This window comes from Hemitrygon akajei, chromosome 7 (genome assembly GCF_048418815.1).
Source record: "Hemitrygon akajei chromosome 7, sHemAka1.3, whole genome shotgun sequence".
In the NCBI taxonomy this organism is placed as follows: Eukaryota; Metazoa; Chordata; class Chondrichthyes; order Myliobatiformes; family Dasyatidae; genus Hemitrygon; species Hemitrygon akajei.
In genome coordinates this window covers 183,225,094-183,252,024 of record NC_133130.1, presented here as the reverse complement: position 1 = coordinate 183,252,024, position 26,931 = coordinate 183,225,094, and the positions used below count along the sequence as shown (strand labels likewise).

The 26,931-nt window shown below is 40.6% G+C and overlaps 1 protein-coding gene across 10 annotated transcripts in view; it reads right to left on the bottom strand.

Moving 5' to 3' along the window:
• Positions 1-26,931, bottom strand: part of kcnt1b (potassium sodium-activated channel subfamily T member 1b) — a 490,876-nt gene that overhangs the window by 88,083 nt on the left and 375,862 nt on the right. For 9 of the 10 annotated variants that reach the window (XM_073052840.1, XM_073052837.1, XM_073052836.1 and 6 more), the window contains one exon: positions 16,877-17,093. In XM_073052840.1, coding sequence (XP_072908941.1) covers positions 16,877-17,093 — 217 coding nt within the window. The remainder of the gene's footprint in view (positions 1-16,876; positions 17,094-26,931) is intronic. The other variant, XM_073052842.1, reaches the window with a different exon arrangement.

The window sequence follows — 26,931 nt, the reverse complement described above, 5'->3', positions numbered from 1 at the left end:
AATGTGTTGCCATGAAGACTTGTGTTGCAGCAGATTTACCGGTAAATTTATTTTAACAAATATAATGATTAAGTCAATAATTCAGCTTTGAACACTGTCGTACAACAACAAATCATTGACTTATTAGACAGTATGTAGAAGTGCACTAGAGCAGTCTTGACCTATAAAATGCTTTATGACAAAATTAAATATAATCATATTGTAATTGACAAAGAAATAAATGATTACTGCACAAGTACAGTCAATTCCAACAAACATCTCTCCAAGCTTTCTGGGGAATTTCTACATATTTCATTGTTGGACTTGGATACCTGAAGGCAAATCAAATTAATGTTTATTTGGAACAAGTGCATAAATTTATTAAAAAAATAAAAGACAGAGAAAAAAAAGTTCAAAGAATCTTAACTGCAGAAGATGCAAAAAAAATCCAAATGAAATGGGACTAATTATTCAATGGATCATCTATTTCCCAGACTCAATTTCCCATAATAGTTGATATTCTTCACTTTCCCAAACAACATCTCTAAGTCTAGACTATTAGGTGAATTTATGTCATTTATTAAAATTAACTGAAAATCAAGATTCATTGTTTAATAATGATGACTTGAGATAATGAATGTTTTAATAATCCTCTCAGGAAAACAAAAACATGCATCTTCTTTTGTCATTCCCTTCATAAAGTTACTTCATCTTTTATTGATCATTCAGCCAGTGGAACAAATCTTTCATTATTAACAGCACTGAAAATTTTATCATTTGAATCCTCTTCAATCAGTTTGAAAGAAAAGGCCCACAAGTTCCCATTCCTGATATAACGTCAGTGAATTTTACCTGTATTCTTTCCTCACTTCCAATATCCTCATTATGCCAGATTTACCTGGGTTACTTTTCCCTTTGGCTTAATCAAAGTTTCACTTGATTACTTCCAATACCTATATTTACCATTGAACAATACAGCACATTACAGGTCCTTTGGCCCATGATGTTGTGAGAAACTTCTAACCTACTCCAAGATCAATCTAACCCTTCCCTCCCATATAGTCCTCCATTTTTATTTTATTCATGTGCCTATCTAAGAGACCCTTAAATGTCCCAAATGTATCTGCCTTACCACGCAGAAGTGGGTTCCATAAACTTATCAGTCGGTGTTTAAAAAACCTACCTGTAGGTGTCAAAGATTATGGGAAGAAGGCAGGAGAATGCGGTTGAGAGGAATAATAAATCAGCCATGAGTGAATGATGGAGCAGACTTGATGGACCAAATGGCCTAATCCAGGCTCTAAGTCTGAAATTCCCCCTCCCGATACTTTCCTCCAATCACCTTAAAATGATGTCTTCTCATATTAGCCACTACTGCCCGAGGGAAAAGGCACTGGCTGTCCACTCTTGTTTATGACTCTTATCACTCTATCAAGTCACCCCTCATCCCCCTTCACTCCAACAGAAAAGGCCTAGCTTGTTCAACTTTTCCTCATAAAACCTATTCTCCAATCCATGCAACTTCATGGAAAATCTCCTCTGCATCCTCTCTAATGCTTCCACATCCTTCCTATAATAAGGCGACCAGAAATGAATATAATACTCGTAGAGTGGTCTAACAAGAACTTTATAGAGCTGCAACATTTCCTTGCACTTTGAACTCAATCCCCCAACTAGTGAAACTCAACACACCATACTCCTTCTTAACCATCCTATCAACTTAGAAACATAGAATAGAAACACAGAAAACCTACAGCACAATACAGGCCCTTCAGCCCACAAAGTTGTGCCGAACATGTCCCTGCCTTAGAAATTACTAGGCTTACCTAGAGCCCTCTATTTTACTAAGCTCCACATACCTATCTAAAAGCCTCTTAAAAGACCCTATCATATCCGCCTCCACCACTGTTGCAGGCAGCCCTCCACATTATCCACAACACCTCCAACCTTTGTGTCATCAGCAAACTTACTAACCCATCCCTCCACTTCCTCATCCAGGTCATTTATAAAAATCATGAAGAGTAAGGATCCCAGAACACATCCCTGAGGCACCCCACTGGTGACCGACCTCCATTCAGAATATGACCCATCTACAACCACTCTTTGCCTTCTGTGGGTAAGCCAGTTCTGGATCCACAAAACAATGTCCACTTGGATCCCATGCCTCCTTACATTCTCAATAAGCCTTGCATGGGGTACCTTATCAAATGCCTTGCTGAAATCTATATACATTACATCTACTGCTCTTCCTTCTTCAATGTGTTTAGTCACATCCTCAAAAAATTCAATCAGGCTCGTAAGGCACAACCTGCCCTTGACAAAGCCATGCTAACTATTCCTAATCATATTATACCTCTCCAAATGTTCATAAATCCTGCCTCTCAGGATCTTCTCCATCAACTTACCAACCACTGAGGTAAGACTCACTGATCTATAATTTCCAGGGTTCTCTCTATTCCCTTTCTTGAATAAGGGAACAACATCCAGAAACTCTCCCGTCCCCATTGATGATGCAAAGATCATCACCAGAGGCTCAGCAATATCCTCCCTCGCCTCCCACATTAGCCTGGGGTACATCTCGTTCAGTCCCAGTGACTTACCCAACTTGATGCTTTCCAAAAGCTCCAGCACATCCTCTTTCTTAATATCTACATGCCAAGCTTTTCAGTCTGCTACAAGTCATCACTACATTCACTAAGATCCTTTTCCATAGTGAATACTGAAATAAAGTATTCATTAAGTACATCTGCTATTTCCTCCAGTTCCATTAACACTTTCCCACTGTCACCCTTGATAGGTCATATTCTATCACGTCTTATCCTCTTGCTCTTCACATACTTGTAGAATGCCTTGGTGTTTTCCTTAATTCTGCCCGACAAGGCCTTCTCATGGCCCTTTCTGGCTCACCTGATTTCCTTCTTAAGCTCCTTCTTAGTAGCCTTATAATCTTCTAAATCTCTAACATTACCTAGCTCTCTGAATCTTTTCTAAGCTTTTCCTTTCTTCTTGATTAGATTTATTGCAGCCTTTGTACACCATGGTTCCTGTACCCTACCATAACTTCCCTGTCTGATTGGAACGTACCTAATCACAACTCTACATATATATCCCCTGAATATTAGTCTCATTTCTTCCGTACTTTTTCCTGAGAACATCTGTTTCCAATTTAAGCCTCCAATTTCCTGCCTCATAACCTCATAATTCCCCTTACTCCAATTAAACATTTTTCTAACTTGTCTGTTCCTATCTCTCTCCAATGCTATGGTAAAGGAGATAGAATTATGATCACTATCTCCAAAATGCTCTCCCACTGAGAGATCTGACACCTGACCAGGTTCTTTTCCCAATGCCAAATCAAGTACAGCCTCTTTTCTTGTAGGTTTATCTACATACTGTGTCAACAATCCTCCCTGAACACACCTAACAATCTCCACCCCATCTACACCCCTTGCTCTAGTGAGATGCCAATCAATTTTTGAGAAATTAAATTCTCCCATCACGACAACTCTGTCATTATTACGTCTTTCCAGTATCTGTTTCCCTATCTGCTCCTCGATATCCCTGTTACTATTGGGCGGACTATAAAAAACACCCAGTAATATTATTGACCCCTTCCTGTTCCTAACCTCCACCCACAGATACTCTGTGGACAGTCCCTCTATGGCGTCCACCTTTTCTGCAGCCGTGACACTACCTCTGATCAACAGTACCACACCCCCACCTCTTTTGCCTCCTTCTCTGTCCTTTCTGAAACAACTGAAACCTGGCACTGGAAGTAACCAATCTTGTCCCTGAGCCATCCAAGTCTCTGTAATGGCCACCACATCATATCTCCAAGTACTGATCCACGCTCTAAGCTCATCCGCTTTGTTCACAACACTCCTTCCGTTAAAATAGACACATCTCAAACCTTCGGTCTGAGCGCGTCCCTTCTCTATCACCTGCCTATCCTCCCTCTCGCACTGTCTACAAGCTTTCTCTATTTGTGAGTCAACCTCCTCTTCCCCAGTCTCTTCAATTCGGTTCCCACCCCCCAACAATTCTAGTTTAAACTCTCCCCAATAGCCTTAGCAAACCGCCAGGATATTGGTCCCCCTGGGATTCAAGTGCAACCCGTCCTTTTTGTACAGGTCACACCTGCCCCAAAAGAGGTCCCAATGATCCGGAAATCTTAATCCCTGCCCTCTGCTCCAATCCCTCGGCCACGCATTTATCCTCCACCGCATCCTATTCCTATTCACACTGTCACGTGGCACAGGCAGTAATCCCGAGATTACTACCTTTGCGGTCCTGCTTTTCAATTTCCTTCCTAACTCCCTGCAGTCTTTTTTCAGGACCCCTTCCCTTTTCCTACCTATGTCATTGGTACCAGCATGTACCATGACCTCTGGCTGTTCTCCCTCCCACTGCAGGATATCTTGGATGCGATCTGAAAAATCCCGGACCCTGGCACCTGGGAGGCAAACTTCCATCTGAGTTTCTTTCCTGCGTAGAATCGCCTGTCTGATCCCCTAACTATAGAGTTCCTTATCACTACTGCCTTCCTCTTCCCTTCCCTACCCTTCTGAGCCACAGAACCAGACTCTGTGCCAGAGGCACAGCCGCTGCCGCTTCCCCCATGTAGGCTGTCCACCTCAACAGTACTCAAACAGGAGTACTTACTGTCAAGGGGTACAGCCACAGGGGTACTCTCTAGTACCTGAATCTTCCCCTTCCCCCTCCTGACTGTGACCCACATGTCCATCTCCCGTGGCCCTGATGTGACCACCTGCCTATATCTCCTCTCTGTCACCTCCTCACTCTCTCTGACTAGCGAAGGTCATCGAGCTGCATCTCCAGTTCCCTAACTCGGTCCCTCAGGAGCTGCTGCTTGACATACCTGGTGCAGATATGGCTATCTGTGAGTCTGGGAGACTCCAGGACCCCTCCCCCCACCCCCCCCACATCTGACACCGAGCACAGAAAACTGGCCTCACACCATACTACCTCCTTTCCGCAAGTAACACAGGTAAACCTACCTCACCTCGTCCCGTTACCGCCTAAGCCCATTGAGCCAAAGCCCAACCATTCTGCTGCCCGCTGGATATGGCGGTCTTCTTTTTAAACCTTTCACGCTCTACTGGCTGACATCACATGCCTGCGCAGTCTCACCTCTCTTTAACCCCGAGTAGTAAAAAACTCCCTTCACTCCGAAAAATCAGCCATTTACTCACAGCCTTCTCGCTCCGAATCTTATGTGGCAACTTTGAGGGATCTATGGACATGGACTTCAAAATCCCTTGGTTCCTCTACACTACTAAGAATACTACCATTAACCTTGCACTCTGCTTTAAAGTTCGACCTTCTAATATGTATCACCTTATATTTTTCCAGATTGAGCTCCATCTGCCATTTCTCAGTCCAGTTCTGCAATCTGCCAATGTCTCAATGTAACCTACAAAACCTTCTACATGATCCATAACTCCACATGGGGCAGTATGTATACAAAGTAAGATGCAGCCTGCAGTGAGACTGTGAGGAAGGACAGGCAGATGATAGGGCAAAATTGCAGTCAGTGGGATGAGTTGAAGTGTAACATGATGGCAAAATCGAAAAGGATAATGAAGGACTGAATGTGTTATATTTAAATGCATACAGTATACAGAATAAGGTAGATGATTTTGTAGTACAGTTAGAGACTGGCAGGTATAATGTGGGCATTACTGAGGCGTGACTGAAAGAAGGTCACAGTTGGAAGTTTAGCATCCAAGGATACACATTGTCATGAAAGGAGAGGCAGATAGGCAGAAGAGGTGGGGTGGCTCTCTTGGTAAAAAACAAAATCAAATCCTTAGAGCAAGGTCACATAGGATCAGAAGATGTAAAATCCTTGTGGGTAGAGTTAAGAAATTGCAAGAGTAAAAAAAGACCCTTTTAACCATATAACCATATAACAATTACAGCACGGAAACAGGCCATCTCGGCCCTTCTAGTCCGTGCCGAACGCTTACTCTCACCTAGACCCACCGACCTGTACTCAGCCCATAACCCTCCATTTTTTTTAAACCTACAAGCCTTTGAACAATAGCCAGGATCTGGGGTACAAATTACAATGCGATGTAGAAAAGGCATGCTAAAAGGACAAGTAACGATAGTCATGGGAGATTTCAATATGCAGGTAGATTAGGAAAATCAGGTTTGTGCTGGATCCTGAGAGCGGGAATTTACAGAATGCCTACAAGGCACCTTTTTAGAGCAGCTGGTAGGTTGAGCACACTAGGGGAAAGGCCATTTAAGATTGAGTGTTGTGTAATGTAACAAATGTGATTGGCCAGCTTAAGGTAAAGGAACTCTTATGAAACAGTGAAAATAATATGATAAAATTTGCCCTGCAGTTTGAGAGGGAAAAGCTAAAGTCAGGTGGTTTGGTATTGCAGTGGAGTAAAGGAAGATACAGCAGCATGACAGAGGAGCTGGCCAAAGTGGATTAGAAGGGGTCATTAGCAAGGATGCTGGTAGAACAGCAATGGCTGGAGTTTCTGAGAGCAGTTCAAAGGCACAGGTTAGATATATCCCAAAGATAAAGAAGTATCCTAAGGGGAAGATGAATCAACCGTGCTGACAAAGGAAGTCAAAGACAGAATAAAACAAAAGAGAGGGCATATAATATAGCAAAAATTGGTGGGAGGTTAGAGGATTGGGAAGCTTTTTAGAAACCAACAGAAGACAACCAAAGAGCCATAACAAGAGAAAAGATAAGCTAGCCAAAATATCAAAATGGATACCAAAAGTTTTTGCAGATATATGAAAAGTAAAAGAGAGGCCAGAGTAGATATCAGACTGCTGGAAAAATGATGTTAGAGAGGTAGTAATGGGGAACAAAGAAATGGCAGATCAACTTGTTAAGTATTTTGCATTAGTCGTCACTGTGGAAGACAATAGCAGTATGCCAGAAATACAAGTGTTGAGGGGCAGAGGTGAGTGTAGTTGCTATTAATAAGAAGAAGCTGCTTGGGAAGCTGAAAGGTCTGAAGGTAGACAAGTCACCTGGACCAGATAAACTACACCCCAGGGTTACGAAAGTGGTAGCTGAAAAGATTGTGGAGACATTGGTAATAATCTTTTCCAAATCAGTAGATCCTGGAATGTTTCCAGAGGACTGCAAATTTGCAAACGTCACTCCACTCTTTAAGAAAGGAGGGAAGCAGAAGAAAGGATATTGTAGGCTAGCTAGCCTGACTTCATTGGTTGAGAAGATGTTGGTGTCCTTTACTGAGGATGAAGTTTCAGCATACCTGGAGGCATATAATAAAATAGGTCAAAGTCAGCATGGTTTCCTTAAGGGGAAATCTTGCCAGACAAATCTGCTGGAATTCTTTGAGGAAATAAGAGGCAGGATAGACAAAGGAGAGTCAGTGGATGTTGTTTGCTTGGGTTTTCAGAATACTTTTGACAAGGTACCACACAAAAGGCTGCTCAACAAGATAAGAGCCCACAGGAAGGATAATATTATGGATAGAAGATTGGCTGACTGGCAGGAGGCAAAGAGTGGGAATAAAGGGGGCATTTTCTGATTGGCTGCTGGTGCCTAGTGGTGTTCTGCAGGAGTTTGTATTGGGACCGCTTGTTTTCATGTGATATGTCGATGATTTGAATGATAGAGTTGATTGAGTTGTGGCCAAGTTGTGAATAATACAAAGGTAGGTGGAGGGGCAAGAACTGTTGAGGAAACAGAGCCTACAAAAGGACTTGGACAGATTGGGAGAATGAGTAATAAAATGGGCGATGGAATATAGTATAGGGAAGTATATGACCATGCACTTGGAGGCGTAAAGGGACTTGGGAACCCTTGTGCAGGTTTTCTAAAGGTGGAAAAGAAGGCAAATAAAATGTTAGAATTTATTTTGAGAGGACTAGAATATACAAGCAAGGATGTAATGCTAAGGCTTTATAAGGGATTGGTCAGACTGCACTTGGAGTATCGTGGGCAGTTTTGGGCCCCTTATCTAAGAAAAGACATCTTAACATTGGAAGGGTGCAGAGAGCTTCACAAGAATGATTCTGGGAATGAAAGGATTAATATACGAGGAGTGTTCGATGACCCTGGACCTGTACTTGCTAGAGTTAAGAAAAATGAAGGGAGATCACTTTGAAATCTATCAAATATTGAAACATATCGAACATTGAAAGGCCTAGATAGGGTGGATGTGGTGAGAATGTTTCCTATAATAGTGGAGTCCAGGACCAGAAGGCACAGTCTGAGAATAGAGGGACATCCACTTAGAATAAAGATGAGAAGGAATTTCCTTAGCCAATGAGTGGTGAATCTGTGGAATTCATTGCCACAGATGGCTGTGGAGGCCAAGTCATTGGGTAGGTTTAAAGCAGAGGTTGTTAAGTTCTTGATTAGTCAGAGTGTTAAATGCTAGTGGGAGAAGGCTGGAGAATGGGGTTGAGAGGGATAATAAATCAACCATGATGGAATGGCTTAACAAACTTGATTGGCCCAATGGCCTAATTCTATAATCTTACTGCCAACCTTCAAATCATCTGCAGACTTACTAACCCCCCTGTCTACTTCCTCATCCAGGTCACTGACAAAAATCACAAAGAGCAGGAGCCCCAGACAGATCCCTGCAGAAGCCCACTAGCCACCGAGCTCCAGGCAGAATATGCTCCATCTACAACAATACTCTGCCTTGTGTGGGCAAACTAATTCCAAATCCATGCAGCCATGTTTCCCTGGATCCCATGCCTCCTGATTTTCTGAATGAGCCTGCCATGGAGAACCTTGTCAAATGCCTTGCTATAAAACCATTAGGCCATTAAGATATAGGAGCAGAATTAGACCATTTGGCTCATCAAGTCTTCTCCGCCATTTCATCATGTCTTATCTAAATTTCTTCTCAGCCCCAATCTCTTGCCTTTTCCCCATATCTCTTCATGTCATGTCGAATCAAGAATCTATCAATCTCTGCCTAAAATATACATAAAGAATGAAATTAAGAGAGCTAGAAGGGGCCATGAGAAGGCCTTGGTTGTACAGGATTAAGGAAAACCCCAAAGCATTCTACAAGTATGTAAAGAGCAGGAGGATAAGACATGAGAGAATAGGACCAATCAAGTGTGACAGTGGAAAAATGTGTATGGAACCAGAGGTACTTAATGAATACTTTGCTTTAGTATTCACTATGGAAAAGGATCTTGGTGATTGTAGGGATGACTTACAGTGGACTGAAGAGCTTCAGCATGAGATATTAAGGAAGAGGATGTGGTGGAGCTTTTGGAAAGCATCAGGTTGGATAAGTCACTGGGACCAGACGAGATGTACCCCAGGCTACTGTGGGAGGCAAGGGAGGAGATTGCTGAGCCTCTGGCAATGATCTTTGCATCATCAATGGGGACAGGAGAGGTTCCGGAGGATAGGAGGATTGGAAGATTGGAGGGTTGCGGATGTAGTTCCCTTATTCAAGAAAGGGAGTAGAGATAGCCCAGAAAATCATATACCAGTGAGTCTTACTTCAGTGGTTGGTAAGTTGATGTAGAAGATCTTGAGAGGCAGGATTTATGAACGTTTGGAGAAGTATAATAGGATTAGAGATAGTCAGCATGGCTTTGTCAAGGGCAGGTTGTGTCTTACGAGCCTGATTGATTTTTTTGAAGATGTGACTAAACATATTGATGGAGGTAGAGCAGTATATGTAGTGCATATGGATTTCATCAAGGCATTTGATAAGGTACCCACACAAGGCTTATTGAGAATGTAAGGAGGCTTGGAATCCAAGGGGGCATTGCTTTGTGGATCCAGAACTGGCTTGCCCACAGAAGGCAAAGAGTGGCTGTAGATGCATCATATTCTGCTTGGAGGTTGGTCACCAGTGGTGTGACTCAGGGATCTGTTCTGGGACCCCTACTCTTCATGATTTTTATAAATGACCTGCATGAGGAAGTGGAGGGGTGGGTTAGTAAATTTGCTGATGACACAAAGGTTGGGAGTGTTATGGATAGTGTGGAGGGCTGTCAGAGGTTACAGTGGGACATTGATAGGATGCAAAACTGGACTGTGAAGTGGCAGATGGAGATCAACCCAGATAAGTGTGAGGTGGTTCAGTTTGGTAAGTCAAATACAATGACAGAATATAGTGTTAATGGTAAGACTCTTGGCAGTGTGGAGGGTCAGCGGGATCTTGGGTTCCAAGTCCATAAAACACTTGAAGCTGCTGTGCAGGTTGACTCTGTGGTTAAGAAGGTATATGGTGCATTGGCCTTCATGGGATTGAGTTTAAGATCCGAGAGGTAATGTTGCAGCTCTATAGGACCCTGGTTAGACTCCACTTGGAGTATTGAGCTCAGTTCTGGTCGCCTCACTACAGGAGGAGATTTACAAGGATGTTGCCTGGATTGGGGAGCATGCCTTATGAGAATAGGTTGAGTGAACTCGGCCTTTTCTCCTTGGAGCGACGGAGGATGACAGGTGACCTGATAGAAGTGTATGAGATGATGAGATTGTGTGGATAGTCAGAGGCTTTTTCCCAGGGCTGAAATGGCTAACACAGTCGGGCACAGTCTTAAGGTGCTTGGAAGCAGGTACGGAGGAGATGTCAGGGGTAAGTTTTTTTTTTACGCAGAGAGTGGTGAGTGTGTGGAATGGGCTGCTGGCGACGGTGGTGGAGGTGGATATGATAGGGTCTTTTAAGAGACTCCTGGATAGGTACATGGAGCTTAAAAAAATAGAGGGCTATGGTAACCCTTGGTAATTTCTAAGGTAAGGACATGTTCGGCACAACTTTGTGGGCTGAAGGGCCTGTATTGTGCTGTAGGTTTTCTATGATCTATGTTCTACAAAGGCTTGGCCTCCACAACTGCGGCTGCAAAGAATTCCACAGATTCACCACTCTCTAGTTTAAGACATTCCTCCTATTCTCCATTCTAAAAAGACGCCCCTCTATTCTGAGGCTGTGTCCTCTGGTCTTAGACTCTCCCATCACAGGAAAAATCCTTTCCACATCCACTCTGTAAAGGCCTTTCACCTTTTGATAGGTTTCAATTAGGTCACCCCTCATTCTTCTGAATTCTAGAGAATACAGGCCTAGAGCTATCAAACATTCTTTATATGACAAGCTATTCAATCCTGGAATCATTTTCATTTGCTGAAATCCATTTACACCACATCTACTGCTCCACCTTCATTAAGTTCTTCTGTTATTTCCTCGAAGAAATCTATCAGGCTCAAGAGGCATGACCTGACCCTCACAAGCCATGCAAATTATCCCTAATCAGACCATGCTTCTTCAATTGCTCGTAAATCCTGTCTATAAGAATCTTCTCCAATAATTTACCCACTAATGAAGTAAGACTTACTGCTCTATAATTCCCAGGATTATCCCTATTACCTTTTTTGAGAAAGGAATAACATTTGCTGCCCTCAATTCTTCTAATATTATTCTGTGGCCAGGAAGATCATCATCACAGGTGCAGCAATACCTTCCCTTATTTCTCACGGTAACCTGAGATATACCCCATCTGGCCCTAGGGACTTATAGATCCTAGTGTTTTATAAAAGTTGCAGCATATCTTCTTTCTTAATGTTGACACATTCCAGCATTAATATTCTATGTTGTTCCTTGCTGGTGTCAGATTCATCAAGATCCCCCTCACTGGTGAATACTGGTGAAGCAAATTATTTATTTAGGAACCTACCCCAACTCCGGACACATTACCTTTTTTATCCCTAATTGGTTCTACCCTCACTCTAGTCATCTTCCTATTCTTTATGTACATGCAGAATGCCTTGCAGTTTTCCTTAATCCTACTCACCAAGATCTTCTCATGTCCCCATCTAGATTTGCTGAGTCCCTTCTTAAGCTCTTTCCTGACTACCTTATAACTCTCAAGAGCCATGTCTGGTTTTTGCTTCCTAAACCTTAAATAGGCTTCCTTCTTCCCCTTGGCTACATGTTCTACTTCTCTTATCAACCATGTTTCTTTCACCCTACCAACCTTATCCTGCCTCAAAAGGAAGAAAAACATATCTGGAACCCCATGCAAATACTTCCCAAACAATCTGAACATCTCCATTGTACATTTCCTTGAGTACATCTGTTCCCAATTTATACTCCTAAGTTCCTACCTAATAGCAGCATAATTTTCCCTACCTTAAGTAAATACTTTCCTATACCACCTGCTCCTATCCCTGTCTAAAGTTATGGTAAAGGTCAGCAAATTGTGACCACTGTCTTCAAAATGCCCACCAACTTAGAGATCTTCTCCTGACCAGATTGCTGCCTAGTGCTATATCCAGTATGGTCTCTCCTCGAGTCAGTCTGTCTATATTGTGTTAGCAATCCTTCCTAGACACACAGAACAAGTTCTTCCCCATCCAAACCTTTTGCACTAAGGAGGAGATACCAAACAATACTAGGGAAGGTGAAGTCACCCATGACAACAACCTGCTATTTTTAGAACTTTCCAAAATCTGCCTTCCAATCTGCTCCTCAGTGTCTCTGTTGTCACTAGCTGGAGGCGAGGGGGTCCGTAGTCAATAGAATATTCCCAGTAGAGTGATTGTTTCATTCAATATGTGAAATTAATATTTGATTTCTCCAAGTACATGTCCTAAAATCATCCAGGGCAGGTTTATGAATTGGTTCATTTATATTCCAATCTTAATGATCCTTACATTGAGGATCAGTCTGTTTTTCCATCTGCACAAATCTTTTTTTGGGACATGTCCTTTCAATGTTGCTTTCCTCCCACACTTACAATTTTGCATATCTCTGCACAGGAATTTGCCACACAAGACCTTAAACCTTATTGGAGAAGTCTTGCTGGAGATTTCAACAAATTTGCAAATTCATACTCGTGTTTCTGTTCCTTTCCTGCTTTGTGTGATCTCTTTCCCTGTGCACATTGCTTTTTAAGATGCATAGTGGTTCTTCTTGTTTTTGTTTTTTATGTCTGAGCTGTCCTTTACATCATTCATCAAAGCTAATGGCCCAGATCGTTCTGAACAGCAGCTGGTGGTTCCCTTGAGAAGCACAGCCTTGCAGCATTGCACAGACCAGCATGTTCCCGGCTTTCATGCCAATGCATTGCAATAAGCTGGAGATCAGACACCGATACATCTTTCCTCCATATTCACCTTACCTATTGCACCATCAGTGGACTCACCACTAGGTGTAGGTGCCAAGGTCTCTCAAGCTAAACTCTCATTTCCAGCCCTTGCCTTTATGTCAGTCGTAGGTAGCAATGTGAAATGACTCCATGGATTAGAAAGGTAAGTATGGATGGATAATTTTTTTCTGTCTTACACAATATTTATGTTCTAATTATATTTAAATTGGTTGTATTAACCCATCATTAACCCACCACACCACTACATCCACATCAACCCCTCAGCACCCTTCATCTCCACCTCATGCAAGACCACTTTACACATACTTGCACATTGTATTTTATAGGATTGCTTTTATATTTAGTGTGTTTTTATGCTTATTGGATAAAAATATATTTAATTCTGTTGATAACAGTCAAAAACGTTTAGAGGCATTTGAAAAGGTCTGTGGTAGGGGCCACAGGATCTGTCAGTAATGACAAAGTGCTGCTTGGGGTCTGCTCCACTTCAGGTGAGGACTGCAGGGTCAAGGCCTGAAGTTGTATTTGATTCACAGGAATGTAATAAAGTTATTGTGGCAGTGGGAGCTGCAGACTTTCAGGCTGGGGATTGGGTAGTAGCTGTTAGTGCAATCTGAAGCAAGACTTGAACTTGTCAAACTAAATTAAAACCAGAGAGAAACAGAGCAAATTATCAGATGCTAAAATTTGAAATGTGAACTTCACGCCCCTTCCACTAACAACTCTATGTCTGCAATTTCTTGCATTCTTCTTCACAGTCTGTGATCCGTTAATTGGGAAAATTAACAAACTTCAAAGTCATTGCTTTTGTACACAGTCCAAATCACTTAAATAAACAAAAACTTATAAGCCAGTGACATCAATCTCTGAGATTCGTAATACTAACAAAACAAGATTTTGTTTCTTTGCCCTATTCATGACATGGATATTAATGCACATTTCAATTTTCTTATGTGGCACCTTAGTAGGGTGCCTCTGATAAATCCGACATCCCATGTCTTTGTCCTTGTGTGTTTCTGGGCTCACCACTATAAATATAAATGGTCTTTAATAAATCAATAAATCAGGAGTCCATGGATTATTGCTTTCCTTTGAAATAGATATGCAGGATGGGAAATCATCTATCAAGATGTCAATTGTGTCCCTCCTTTTCCCTTTAACTCCTCTAAATTTCCACTATATTTCTTCTCTCTACCATTCAGTTTCCTTTTGTATTTCCCACTTCATTCATCAATAGCATTTTTCAAAATGCTCTATTCTCTCCTTTTAATCATACCATTGTTGCACTTCTTATATACAATCCAGAATATTTTATGACTACATTATAAATCACATACTTAAAATGCCATGAACATCAATTTCTATAACTTACGGTAATTACTACACCCTCCCCCCCCCCTCATATTTCATTCCCCATTCTGGTTACTCTCTTATCTCTTCTCCTCACCTTCTTATCATGCCCCTGTTTCCCCTCCTTCCCTTTACTGCATGATCCACTGTCCTCTCCTATCAGATTCCTTCTGCTTCTTCAGCCCTTTACCTCTTCCACCTATCACCTCTTAGCTTTTTACTTCATTCCCCCCCCACCCCACCACACCCACCTTTCCTCTGATCTGGTCTTATTTGTCATCTGCCAACTTGTTCGCTTCTCTCCCCCCCCCCCTCCCCCCCACCCCATCTTCTTATTCTGGCTCCTCTCCCTTTACTTTCCAATATTAATGAACAGTCTTAGCCTGAAACATCAGCTGTTTACTCCCCATAGATGCTGCCTGACTTGTTGAGTTCTTCCAACATTTTGTGGTCATTGCACTTTACAAGGGTGTCCTTTGATATGACATTTCTGCTGATCAACTGACCTGAGTAAGACTGCTATTCATCCAGTTGGAATTAACCAACATGCTGCTCAGGATGTTATCTTAGTAACACATACAAAATGCTGGAGGAACTCAGCAAGACTTTGGCAAGATCTGGCCTGAAACATCAACAGTACATTTCTCCATAGATGCTGCCTGGCCAGCTGAGTTCCTCTAGCATTTTGTGTGCATTGCTTGGATTTCCAACATCTCCAGATTCTCTTTTGTATGCTACCTTAGTGTCTGCTTTCTCTGTCTCCAAGCTGATGTGAATTTAATCAAGTTATTATCACAGCTTTCCAAAAGATCTCTTGTGCTGAGATCGGTTGACATGTTCCCCTCTTCTGACAAATTCAACAACAATACTTTGCATTTAAACAAAAAGATCATCTTAATGTGTTTTACAGGAGTGTTGCTGGAAATTGGTATTGACACAGAGCTACACATATAGAACTCATCATTTTTCTTTGCTGAATGTGCAGTACATTTCTAGTTATATCCTAAGAAGCTGAATCCATTCCAATAAACATTTACCTGAACCTAGTCCACCCTGAGAATATTAAAGCTAATGCACAGAAACCTCAGTCTTGGTTTGTTCCCTACTATACATTGAACTGTTAACAGTAATCATTTATTATTTCTCAGGCTCTATGCTTCCTGAATATACATACTATAGTTCCACAGCCAATGAAGTGCCAAAAGTATTTGAAACCCTGAACATGGGAGATGGCATAAATATGAAATAGTGAAGCATTTATCTTCAAGAGTTAACTTCACCATTCAAGATGATTACCTTTCACCCCGAAACAATATCCCTCCTCTCCCGCTCTATCCTGATTGCAGACTCAGATTTATTTATCACGTGAACAGTACTGTGCAAATGTCTTAGCCCCACACACACACACACACACACACACACACACGTTTTTTTTGCATCTGCAGTGCAGTGTAATACACAAAATTACTACAGTACAGTACAAAATTCTTGGGCACCCGAGCTGAAATACATATCCATTCACTTCAAAGGGGCCACGTTTGGGAGGTGGTGTATAATGCACATCAACTAATGTCTACTGAGGGCGAGCAACCAGAATTGGCTCTCTATTCCAAAGACATTTAGTTTTGGTCTATCCAGAATGCACTGCACTGCACTTCTTCTCACCATATACTTCCCACTCTTCTCCAGCAAAACTAGCTCTATTCCAAAGAATCTTAGCCCTGGCCTATCTAGAAATAACTGTACTTCTCAGCTTCAAGTTCATTGCTCTTGTAAACTCCAAAGAAACCAAGTCCATTCAGTTGAATCTCTTGACGAGCAACCACCCATTCTCTGAAATCAATCTAGTTGGAATGGAAAGGAAATGAATTATAACCAAAAAAGACACTTGTTTAGGGATGAGTAACTTAACTATCTAAAAAAATTGGTTATCCACAGAGAAACTAAGCATCAAAAATACTTTCTGATCATATACACGGTTGCTTAAACCTTTTCACACCAGTATAAATACCATTGACCTCTTGGTTGAAGCTGTCACTTAAAACGCTGATGGACACCACAGTCACAAAACAACAGGATTGTTATTCTGGAAAGATGAAATCAAACAGACCCGAGGGATATTTTCATCAGTCTAATCGTGGCTCAGAGGTCAGTAGGAGGTTGTAAAGAAATACTGGGGGAAATAAATTGTTATGCAGCAGTGTAAGGAAGAAAGAAAAACATTCCAGTCTCAGGGGTCAGAAGAGGATCTCAACCAGTCAAAGATTCATGTTCTGTGACTGAATGTTTTTAGGGATTTACAAAACCCCTCACCTACCCTCCTGGATATCAAATAGGCTACACCAAACCCAAACACAAGAGAAGTCAGAAAAATCTTATAGCACATAGTTAACAGTTATTACTTCCAAATTTATCATTAAGGTAGTTAACTCACTCTGGGGTAGGTAAGCTCTCATCATCAGACGGATTTGCCTCATCCTCTGATTGGTCACTTAAGAGATCACATGGCAAAATGGCAGCAGTGTCAGCAATTTCGAGGACAGGTGCGATGCTGGGCCTTCTACTTCCTGCTCCATTTTCTGTAGGGAGAGTCAAAGTGGTACCACTGGATGGGTGGCACTCTGTATTCTGTAGATCCATAGCAACTGTACCTTAAAAAAACAAATAATAATAGGTTCAAAATATTAGGCAGCCAATTGCAATGAGGTTCAGCACTCCAAGAACAGTAATAAACATGGCATTGGATAGACTCCCAACTTCAATCCAAGGCAGAGGTGAAGAGAAATGTGCCACCTCCCTTTCCTTGGATGGAGCTGCCACATAATGGGGAAAGACTAAAAAAAGGGAAACAGAAGTTAGCGCATAACCTTCAAATGAATCAGTTTATTCAGTCATGTGTTCATATACCCAATGGGTATATGAAGAGACTACAGTAATGTTCTCTAATGAATGTTTTGATCACGGACATGCCCCTGCAAAGCTCAACAAGTGCTACTGAACAGCCATTGTCCAATTTTGCCAATGTAAATATGATGCCTTGGAGCAAGGTTTGTTGAGGTAGGGTACTAGGTGAGTAGCCAGAGTGAGACGAGGAAAGGGTATGGATATCATGCAAATGTCTGGGAAAGATTCAAGCTGAAATTCAGGGTACCCAGTGGAGATCTGTGCATCTCTTTTGATCAGGGTCTCAGAATCAGGGTAAGAATTCAGAATGATCATTGGACTGAGGTGGCGAGAGTCAGAGAGACACGGTTGGGAAGAAGATTGTGGTAGGTGAGGACAGCGAGGTATAAGTAAGGTATAAAGAATTAACCTTATATTTTAAGGTAAATTCTTACCTACTTAAAAGGAATCTCGGTCCAGCACTTGAATACTTAGTTGTCAAGCATGCAACCATGGTCACTTCTGGGAAAATTTAGTCTAATTTTCCCTGTTAGACTTAAAAAGCAGAGTCACAGAAGGAACCATGTAACTGATGTGTTTGAGAGAATTAACACCATGCATACAAACATAACTTACATTGTTTTCGGTGGGGTCTTGATGCACATAAATATCTATTCTAAGAAATATCTATTACAATTATTTTAATAAAATGCATTAAAAGCTGATGAGAAAGTAACTCAATTGAGAGAGTAGGAATAGTGAAGGGCTTACTGACTGCTCTGCTTGCTTCTACCCTCTCAGACAATGAGAGTAGGCAATGGTTCCCCTAGTACCCTGAGCTCACTCATTTATTCCTTCACTACCCCACCTTTTGGCTTGGATTATCATTCCTTTTGTCATTTAATTACAATTACTAACTTTCTTATTACATACTTGTACCTAGAAATTGGAGCTGAAAAAATACTGTGTCTGTTTTTAATATGTATATCTCACATAAAACATAAAATTCACCTTTCAAAGTGGTTTGTGATCATTTCTGGTAAAAGTCCATCAGGAATTTGAAGCTGGAGCTTTCCGTTATGAGTCACTCCACACTTCCATTGTATTTTGTGCACTTAATAACTCATCAATGCACATGGAACATATTGAAACATCTTGAAAGAAAATGTATTAAAATGTTGTGTTCTTGGACTCACGATAAAATAAGCAGCAAAGCACACTAAGTTAGAAATCAGATACGCTGGCATATGGTTTCTCCAATGGTCATTTTGAAGTGGTGCTTGGGGCCACATCATGCATCTTGTGTAGGGGCCTCACTTGGGAGAGCAGAGTGATGCTTCACCTATTTACCTCCCCTTTCCCAAAGCACACTGTCAATGATCCATCAGTATTAAAAGGGAGAAATACACGATAATACTCCCTTAAAGTGGAGATGTCCCAATTTCTCATTTTTTATGGTGAGCCTCGTCTTGCAAATGCAGATCAAAGGGAAACAAATTTCAAGCATGATCAGTTTGTCCACTTTTTTCTCAGCTCTGCTTAAGATCTTTTTCTTCCAGAAGTGATGAAAGAAGTTTTACTAGAAACATTAACTCTGTTTTTATCTACATAGATGCTGCCTTACCTGCTGAGCATTTTCCAGTATTTTCTATTTTAATTAGTAATAAACTTTTGGAACCAATATCAGCAAGAAATTCCTTACAAAAAGATATTGGTAGTTAGAAAACATGTGACATACTTTGAACATATGACACTTTGAACATGACATGTTTTTGAACATATCTTGATAGTTAGGAAACCTATTGGGTTATGAGAGCCAAAATTATATGCAGTCTTTAGCAAGAGCTTCGGTATTTTGAAGAAATGTAGAGCTAAATTTTGAATGTGTTTTGAGTTTCCTGTTTGTTAAACTCCCATTTACTCTATCTGTTCAGGCAGTAACAATGAAAGGACAGGTAGGTAATCATTCTGTTTTATCATTTACTCTCTCCTCCCATGCACACTATCACAGAATCACTCCTTACATTAATCCTCGCTGCCTACTTTTTCCTTCCCTTATGCTTTCGTTAATATGTCATATGTTACCATTTCAAATTCTTATTACAGCTCAATTTCCTGAAACACTACTTCTTCCTGCACTGGTGCTGCCTGATTTGCTGAACATTACTGACAATTTCTGTTCACTTTTCAGATTTCCAGCATATGTCATATTTTGCCTTTGAAGCAGCTATTAGTCAGCCACTCTGCGGTTCCCTTAGCTCCCTTAGTGCACTGAAAATTTAAAAGCCCCCTTTTTGCAATTTTGGTGTGAGGGAGCAGGAATACAAAAAGCTGAAGGTTATATTACACAAGAGCCCTATCTAGACGCCATTTAGACACCGCACTAAGTCCGGGCACTTGATCTCTGGAATAGCAAATATACTCTGGTGGGAATACTTGTGCAACACTAGTGCTCAAGTATTATCACATAAAATGTGACTCTCTGTCACACAGGAAGACTGGATGTGACCAGAAACTTGGTCATAGACTGGGTTTTAAGAATTGTCTCAAAATATCACAAAAAGAGATTTTGAGCTATTTTGAAATGTGGTGACTGCATTCATGTAGGCAAGAAGCTCCTACAGTAAAATGTCTGGCAATGGACTCCAAGGACTGAATGCGAAAATTCCCTGAAAAGGCTCTGTTGCATCGACATTCTCCACAACCGCTTGTGTGATCTTTCTCAATCTCACCACTGACTATGTGTGAGGACAAAAACAAAGGCACGGGTGATTGGAATCTGAGAAATTAACAAACCACTGTTAATGGCATAATTAATTAATCAGAAAATACAAGCACATATTGCTGGATTGACTCAGCAGGTCAGGTGTAATATGTAGGAAGAAGATCACAGTTGAAATTGTGTATCATTGGTCTTTTATTACAATTACCTCATAAATAATCAATTAAAATTCTGGGCAGCGGAATATGTAAGTACGTTGAGTATGAAAATTCAACCAAATGGCGTGAAACAAAGTTTTGCATTAAAAGTAATCACTCCATATGGAAATAAGAAGCTTTGTAGAAATAAGTGCAGGGGGGCTGATGGTGTGGCGAATGGAAAGCAAGGTCTTGAATAATTGGCACAAGAGCCAGCAGAATAAGACTGAGAGTCAGAGTCACACAGCAGGGGAACAGGCTGTTGCCAACCACTATGCACTTATTTTAATCTATTTCCATTTTATTCTTTCCATATCTTATCATCGTCCCGAATTCTACCACTCACCTACACACTAAGGGTAATTTACACTGCTCAATTAACCTCCCAACCTAAACATCTTTGGATTGGGGAAGAAAACCAGAGCACCCAGGGGAGAAGGGAAAAGGTGCCATCTCTATAGAGACAGCACTGGAAGTAGAGATTGAATCTTGGTTGCTGGAATGTTAAAAGGTGAGCAATTATGCTGCCAAAAATGCCCTGCAAATGACCTAAACTCTGATATTCATCAGTGTGTTATGGTTGAATAATGCCATTGCATTTCTTCACAAGGGTTTAGCCTTGTGCTCATTCTGTCTTTTAAGGCATAAAAAAGCCCAGAGACGTAAAAACTTCATTAAGATCAACAATGCAGCCTTGGTGTTGCTGATTGACGTTCACCAGATTCAGACAACAAGGAAGGCTCAAAGCCAGTAACTTATTTGCAACTGCACATTTGCTATCAGAATGCTGAATCTGATCTGAAATATGAAGACCAAAGGCTTCACTTTCCAAGGGAAAAGATCTTAGGTTAGAGGTGTGAAAAGTTATTTCCTACAGGAAAGCTTCACCTTTGCATATCAAAAGTCATTTTGTGACATATATTAGTCAGCATGTCAGCCTATTTTATTGTCCCTATATCAGCAAGGTAGATTTCACACAAGTGTAAATATCTAAGATGCAGAGTATTCAAAGGACACTGCTTCGATATCCTTTGGGGGAGGGGATGGGACTCAGTTATCAGGACAGCGGTGGAAAATGGAAGTTCAGGCAGTTAAGCCTTGCAAGTGGTTCTGAGAGAAACTTTTAAAAGAAACATAAGGAAAGAAGTGGATTTGAGATATGAGTGGAGAGGGATGCAAGGATGTGAGAAAAGAAGCCATGTCTATAACAGAGACGATGGAAGATGGCAAGGTTGAGTAGGTCAAGAAACTATGCAGGATAAGAATCAAGAAACTTTTATCAATCTTGCAATCGAATAATGATTGACAAATGACACACCAGCTAATTGCAATACTAAGACTGTCCCTTGCACAAGTTTCATTATTGTGACAAAAGTTACACTTATCCTGCTCTCTAAAAGATAAATTTAGTAAAATTCAAGGAGGACTGAATTTTAAAAGGTTGATTTCTGAGTCTAAGTACGACCATACATTCTTACACTTCTAAACTGACTCTCTGACAGGATGACAAAATAGCAATAAAAAGTCAATGACCTATAAACTGGATAATGCAATAGAAAATGTTTGCACACAATACCAATCTGTTTCACTCATAAAGTTCTTCAAAAATCATGAATTTCTTGTGCACTCCATTTCAAATTCTTTTAACTGACAAAGCAGAGGAGACTGGTCACACATGATGGAGTTCAATTGTATATGTTATATTCTTCTATGATTTTGGTCCATTTTATGCCCACCAACTCAATAATGTCAAACCTCACCCACAACTTCCAATTGGGACTAATCCCACTGATTTCCACCCATATCCTGCTCTTCCTGACACGATCCTTCTAACCACCAAATGGAAATTGTCAAGTACAAATCTCTGGTTTAATAAGCCTCTACATTACAATAGTGTTTCTGGTCATGTAATCTATTAAATGTACAATCATAAAACTATTAGATAATGAAACAGAACCAGGTCATTTGACATTGCTTTGCCATTCAATTTTGGCTATTCTTTTTTTCTTTCCTCATTCCCATCCTCCTGCCTTCTTCCCTGTAAACATTTCAACCCTTACCTATCCATCCATGGAGACCTAGTTTGACACATTCTACAAGGCCAAAAGTGGTTATCCACTCCTTGAAAGGAACTTTCCTGAACAGCATCCAATGAAGTAGAAATCATGCATTCCAAAAATACGAAAGATCTCAGGGTTCCATGATAGCTTTTTATCTAAAATGTTATGACAGTGTGGAAGGGGGGGGGGGGGGGGGGAACCATGCTCATAGCATTCCTGCAGAAAAACCTGGCAAGTTGTAGTACAGGCAATACAATGACTGTTGTAAGCAATATGCCTGGCAACTTTTTCAGTAGCAGAGCTTTATTTTCAGACTATTGGAGAACGCAGTGCTATCAGACTTCCATATTACAGCACTTCTGCAGCTTCTTTAAAAGAAATTAATAATAAAAATGTTTATTAATAGATATGCAAATACCGAGCTGGGCCAGGAACTGCACTGACAAGCTCTAGTAATTGTGTCAAATTGTTTATAAAGATTCTCTGCTTCTGACAAGGTTGCCTTCATTCTGAAGTTGAAAGTCAGACTGGGTTGTTTTTGCAAATGATTCATTCAATGTATGAAAATGCACGCATATGTGTTACAAAGACAATGGATTAAAATGTAATGTTTTGAAAAACAATAGTGATAAATATACCTGGCTATTTCCCTTTGACATAAGGACACAGGGAAACTACTCTATGATTTTTGCAGAAGTGATGATAATAAATAAAAGCAATATTTCTGCCCACAACAATTTTAAACTATGACAGAGTCTATTATTCTTTAACATCTGCCTTAAATGGACATTTCAAAGCCTAATTTCACAAAAAGGAACCAAAACATTACAGTACACTTTAAAGAATGTGGTGTCTACACAATTACAGCTGTTCACAGCTGGTAAATAGTCTGATCCAGACTCAGACTGAGCTGGGTTCCTTGAAGGCTACTCAAATAGTCTGAAAAGCCCATATGTGATGTTACCTCTGGTGCAAATAGAAACTGAGCACATGATGGGTGTATGGCATACACTGCAGTGCATCCAGAGGGAATGTTAAAAGCAATAACTTCCCAGCAGAGGAAAGTGGAAGTGAGTGTTGATTTGTGCACTTGAGGAAGGAAATGAGAAGAAATGTGAAAAAAAATAAATTATTTTTTTTTGGACTTGTGATAGTTAACAATACACATTTGGTTTGGCATTTAGAAATGGATATAATATTCTGTACTGAATAGTATGCAGACCAAGCAACATTTTGAATCAGTCTGCAAGATTTGACAAGGTGAAACAAGAAGTTATTTATTGGGTTTATCAGTACCAGGGCACATCATGTGGGATCACTGAAATTAGTTTATAGTGCTTTAGCTGAGGATTTTAATAAGGTAAAATTTTTTTGCTAAATTTATGGCAGTTGACAATTTACAGACATATGTTTGTCTGTAAATGCTTAGTTAAATGTTAAATTTTACATCATCTACAAATAGTTAATGGATAGAATCATTGACATATTACATAAACAGCTAATGTCATCATAGCTCGTTAATAGATTTTTAAGGACACGTTGCACCATGCAATTTAACTTCTGTTACACTGTTTTATCAGCCATTGCTGTCAGATGAGTGTTTACAGCATTAATAAAAGAAGCCTGATTAGAAGTTCTATCCTTGTTACTTATATTCTTAAACAGCAATGGCATAGAAGCTATGGAAGCTACCCATACATAGGTGGTTAACACAAGCTCAGAAGTGTAAACAGTGAAGTACCACATTAAATGGCATAATTAAACCTTTTATTTTAATTATTACTCTTTATATCTATATCATGCCAGAGAAACACAATTAATGATTGAAAATAAAAATAGCTTTATTCTGTCTACTTACACATTGAAGAGATACACATACAGTTTATCAACATATGGCTATTTGCTCTGGGCTCCATTATCAAACCATTTCCCTGCTCCTCTACAAAAAGGACCAGGGCAGAATGAGCCAGTTTCCATGAAAGTAATATTTTGAGCACTTCTGGCAACATATGCTGCCACTGAACCTAATCATCTATCATTAATCTAAATTCCTAATTTAAATTTACATCACAACGGGATCTATTTAGCCTGAGGTTAATGAACTGCAATCCAGGCTAATCTCATTTCCCAATCTTGTTCCAATGTCCTTTAGATTACATGTTTAGATGTACACCCAACCATCTGCTAAATATGATCAGAGTTTCCACTTTTTTTCCCATTTGTACTTATAATAATAGACTTATGTCTCCCTCAGTATTTGCCTGCCTGACAACTAGCGTTTTACACTGCACTTTACCTCTGACCAAACTAATGTTTATCTACAAGGTCAACATGACCCACCAGCCCTAAAACCTTACATATCTCAATAAACAAAATCACCCTGTATGTCCTTCTTAACCATCTTGACTCTGCATTGTTTACATCAGGGTTTTTGGAAACACACTCCTAGACCTTGCCATCTTTGTACACTTCACTACATTCTAAAATGTAGTGCATTCCCTTGCTTTTTTTGTCCTTCCCATTAGTTACCTTCCCGGCCACCTGACTAGTTCATTATATTTCCTTGTAATCCAGAGCTTGATTCCACATTAAAGTTGCATGGCCAAGTTTTATACAATTGGAAACTTTTTAATCATGGCTCCAATATCCAATCTACCTCAGTTTTAATTTATAAAGTCATCAAGCACTACAGCACAGAAACAGGCCTCTCTGCTCACCCAGTCCATGCTAAACTGTTATTTGCCAGTCAAGCAAATGGTCAATACACTATCTACACCTTTCCAGTTACCAAAACACCTCCTAGCTATTATCCTTTCCTATCTGTCTCTGAGACAGTCCAAGTTAAAGTCACTTACTCTTCCAAGGATTTCTGCTCTTTTGGTTTTAACTGACAGGCCCAGCAAAAGAGACAGCACACTCACTTGCTATCCTATGTTCCTGGTGGTGTTTGCTTGCTCCCCTCTCTCAATCCATGCTCCTATCCTCTTGCTGCTGAGCTTACTTGAATCTAGTCTGCTCAACACACTACAATATCAGTTCTCAAACTGCATATCTGCAGCAGGCATTGCATGCAGATAAAGTATCATAAAATGGAAGAAGTTCACCACCTTTACCCAGTTAACTTTAGCAGCATTACAACAGATACACTCAGTAAGTGATTTAATGGTCCAGATTCTCATCAACTAAACTGAATTTCAATCCAGACAATTACCTTCTAAGTGAAATTATTGCTCTTGATTTACCTCTAATCATATTTAAGTATCTTAAATATGATTAGAGTACCAGTGGAGTGACTCAGGGATCTGTGCTAGGACCCTTACTCTTTGTGATTTTTTATAAATGACCTGGATGAGTGGAGGGATGGGTTAGTAAGTTTGCTGATGACACAAAGGTTGGAGGTGTTGTGGATAGTGTGGAGGGCTGTCAGAGGTTATAGCGGGACATTGATAGGATGCAAAATTGGGCTGAGGAGTGGCAGATGGAGTTCAACCCAGATAAGTGGGAAGTGGTTCATTTTGGTAGGTCAAATATGATGGCAGAATATAGTATTAATGGTAAGACTCTTGGCAGTGTGGAGGATCAGAGGGATCCTGGGGTCCGAGTACATAGGACGCTCAAAGCAGCTGTGCAGGTTGACTCTGTGTTTAAGAAGGCATATGGTGTATTGGCCTTCATCGATCATAGATCTGAATTTAGGAGCCCAGAGGTAATGTTGCAGCTATACAGGACCCTGGTCAGACCACACTTGGAGTACTGTGCTCAGTTCTGGTTGCCTCACTACAGGAAGGCTATGGAAGCCATAGAAAGGGTGCAGAGGAGATTTACAAGGATGTTGCCTGGATTGGGGAGCATGCCTTATGAGAATAGGTTGAGTGAACTTGGCCTTTTCGTCTTGGAGCGAAGGAGAATGAGAGGGGACCTGATAGAGGTGTATAAGATGATGAGAGGCATTGATTATGTGGATAGTCAGAGGCTTTTTCCCAGGACTGAAATGGTTGCTACAAGAGGACACAGGTTTAAAGTGCTGGGGAGTAGGTACAGAGGAGATGTCAGGGGGTAAGTTTTTTACTCACAGAGTGATGAGTGCGTGGATTGGGCTGCCGGCAACAGTGGTGGAGGCGGATACGATAGGGTATTTTAAGAGGCTTTTAAATAGGTACATGGAGCTTAGTAAAATAGAGGGCTATAGGTAAATCTAGTAATTTCTAAGGTAGGGACATGTTCGGCACAGCTTTGTGGGCTGAAGGGCCTGTATTGTGCTGTAGGTTTTCTATGTTTCTAAATTGATGGTTCAAGTTAACGATAATCTAACAGTGATCAGAATTACACATACCGGTACTTCTCATCCCGTGGAATAAGTTGTTTAATGCAGCGGGACTCTATTGTTATCATTTACTATTTCCTTTTATGCCTTGCTAAGGTCCCTATTTTCCTCTTGAACTGCCCTCTACACCTCAGCTGCAGTTTAGTGTGTACTCTCTTGCCTTGTTTACCCTTTCCAAAACCTCAAACTTTTCTACATTAAGTTCCATTTGCCACTGACCAACCAACTTGGACCATAAGGCTTAAGACACAGGAGCAGAATTAAGCCATTCAGCCCATCAAATCTGTTCTGCCAATTCTACTT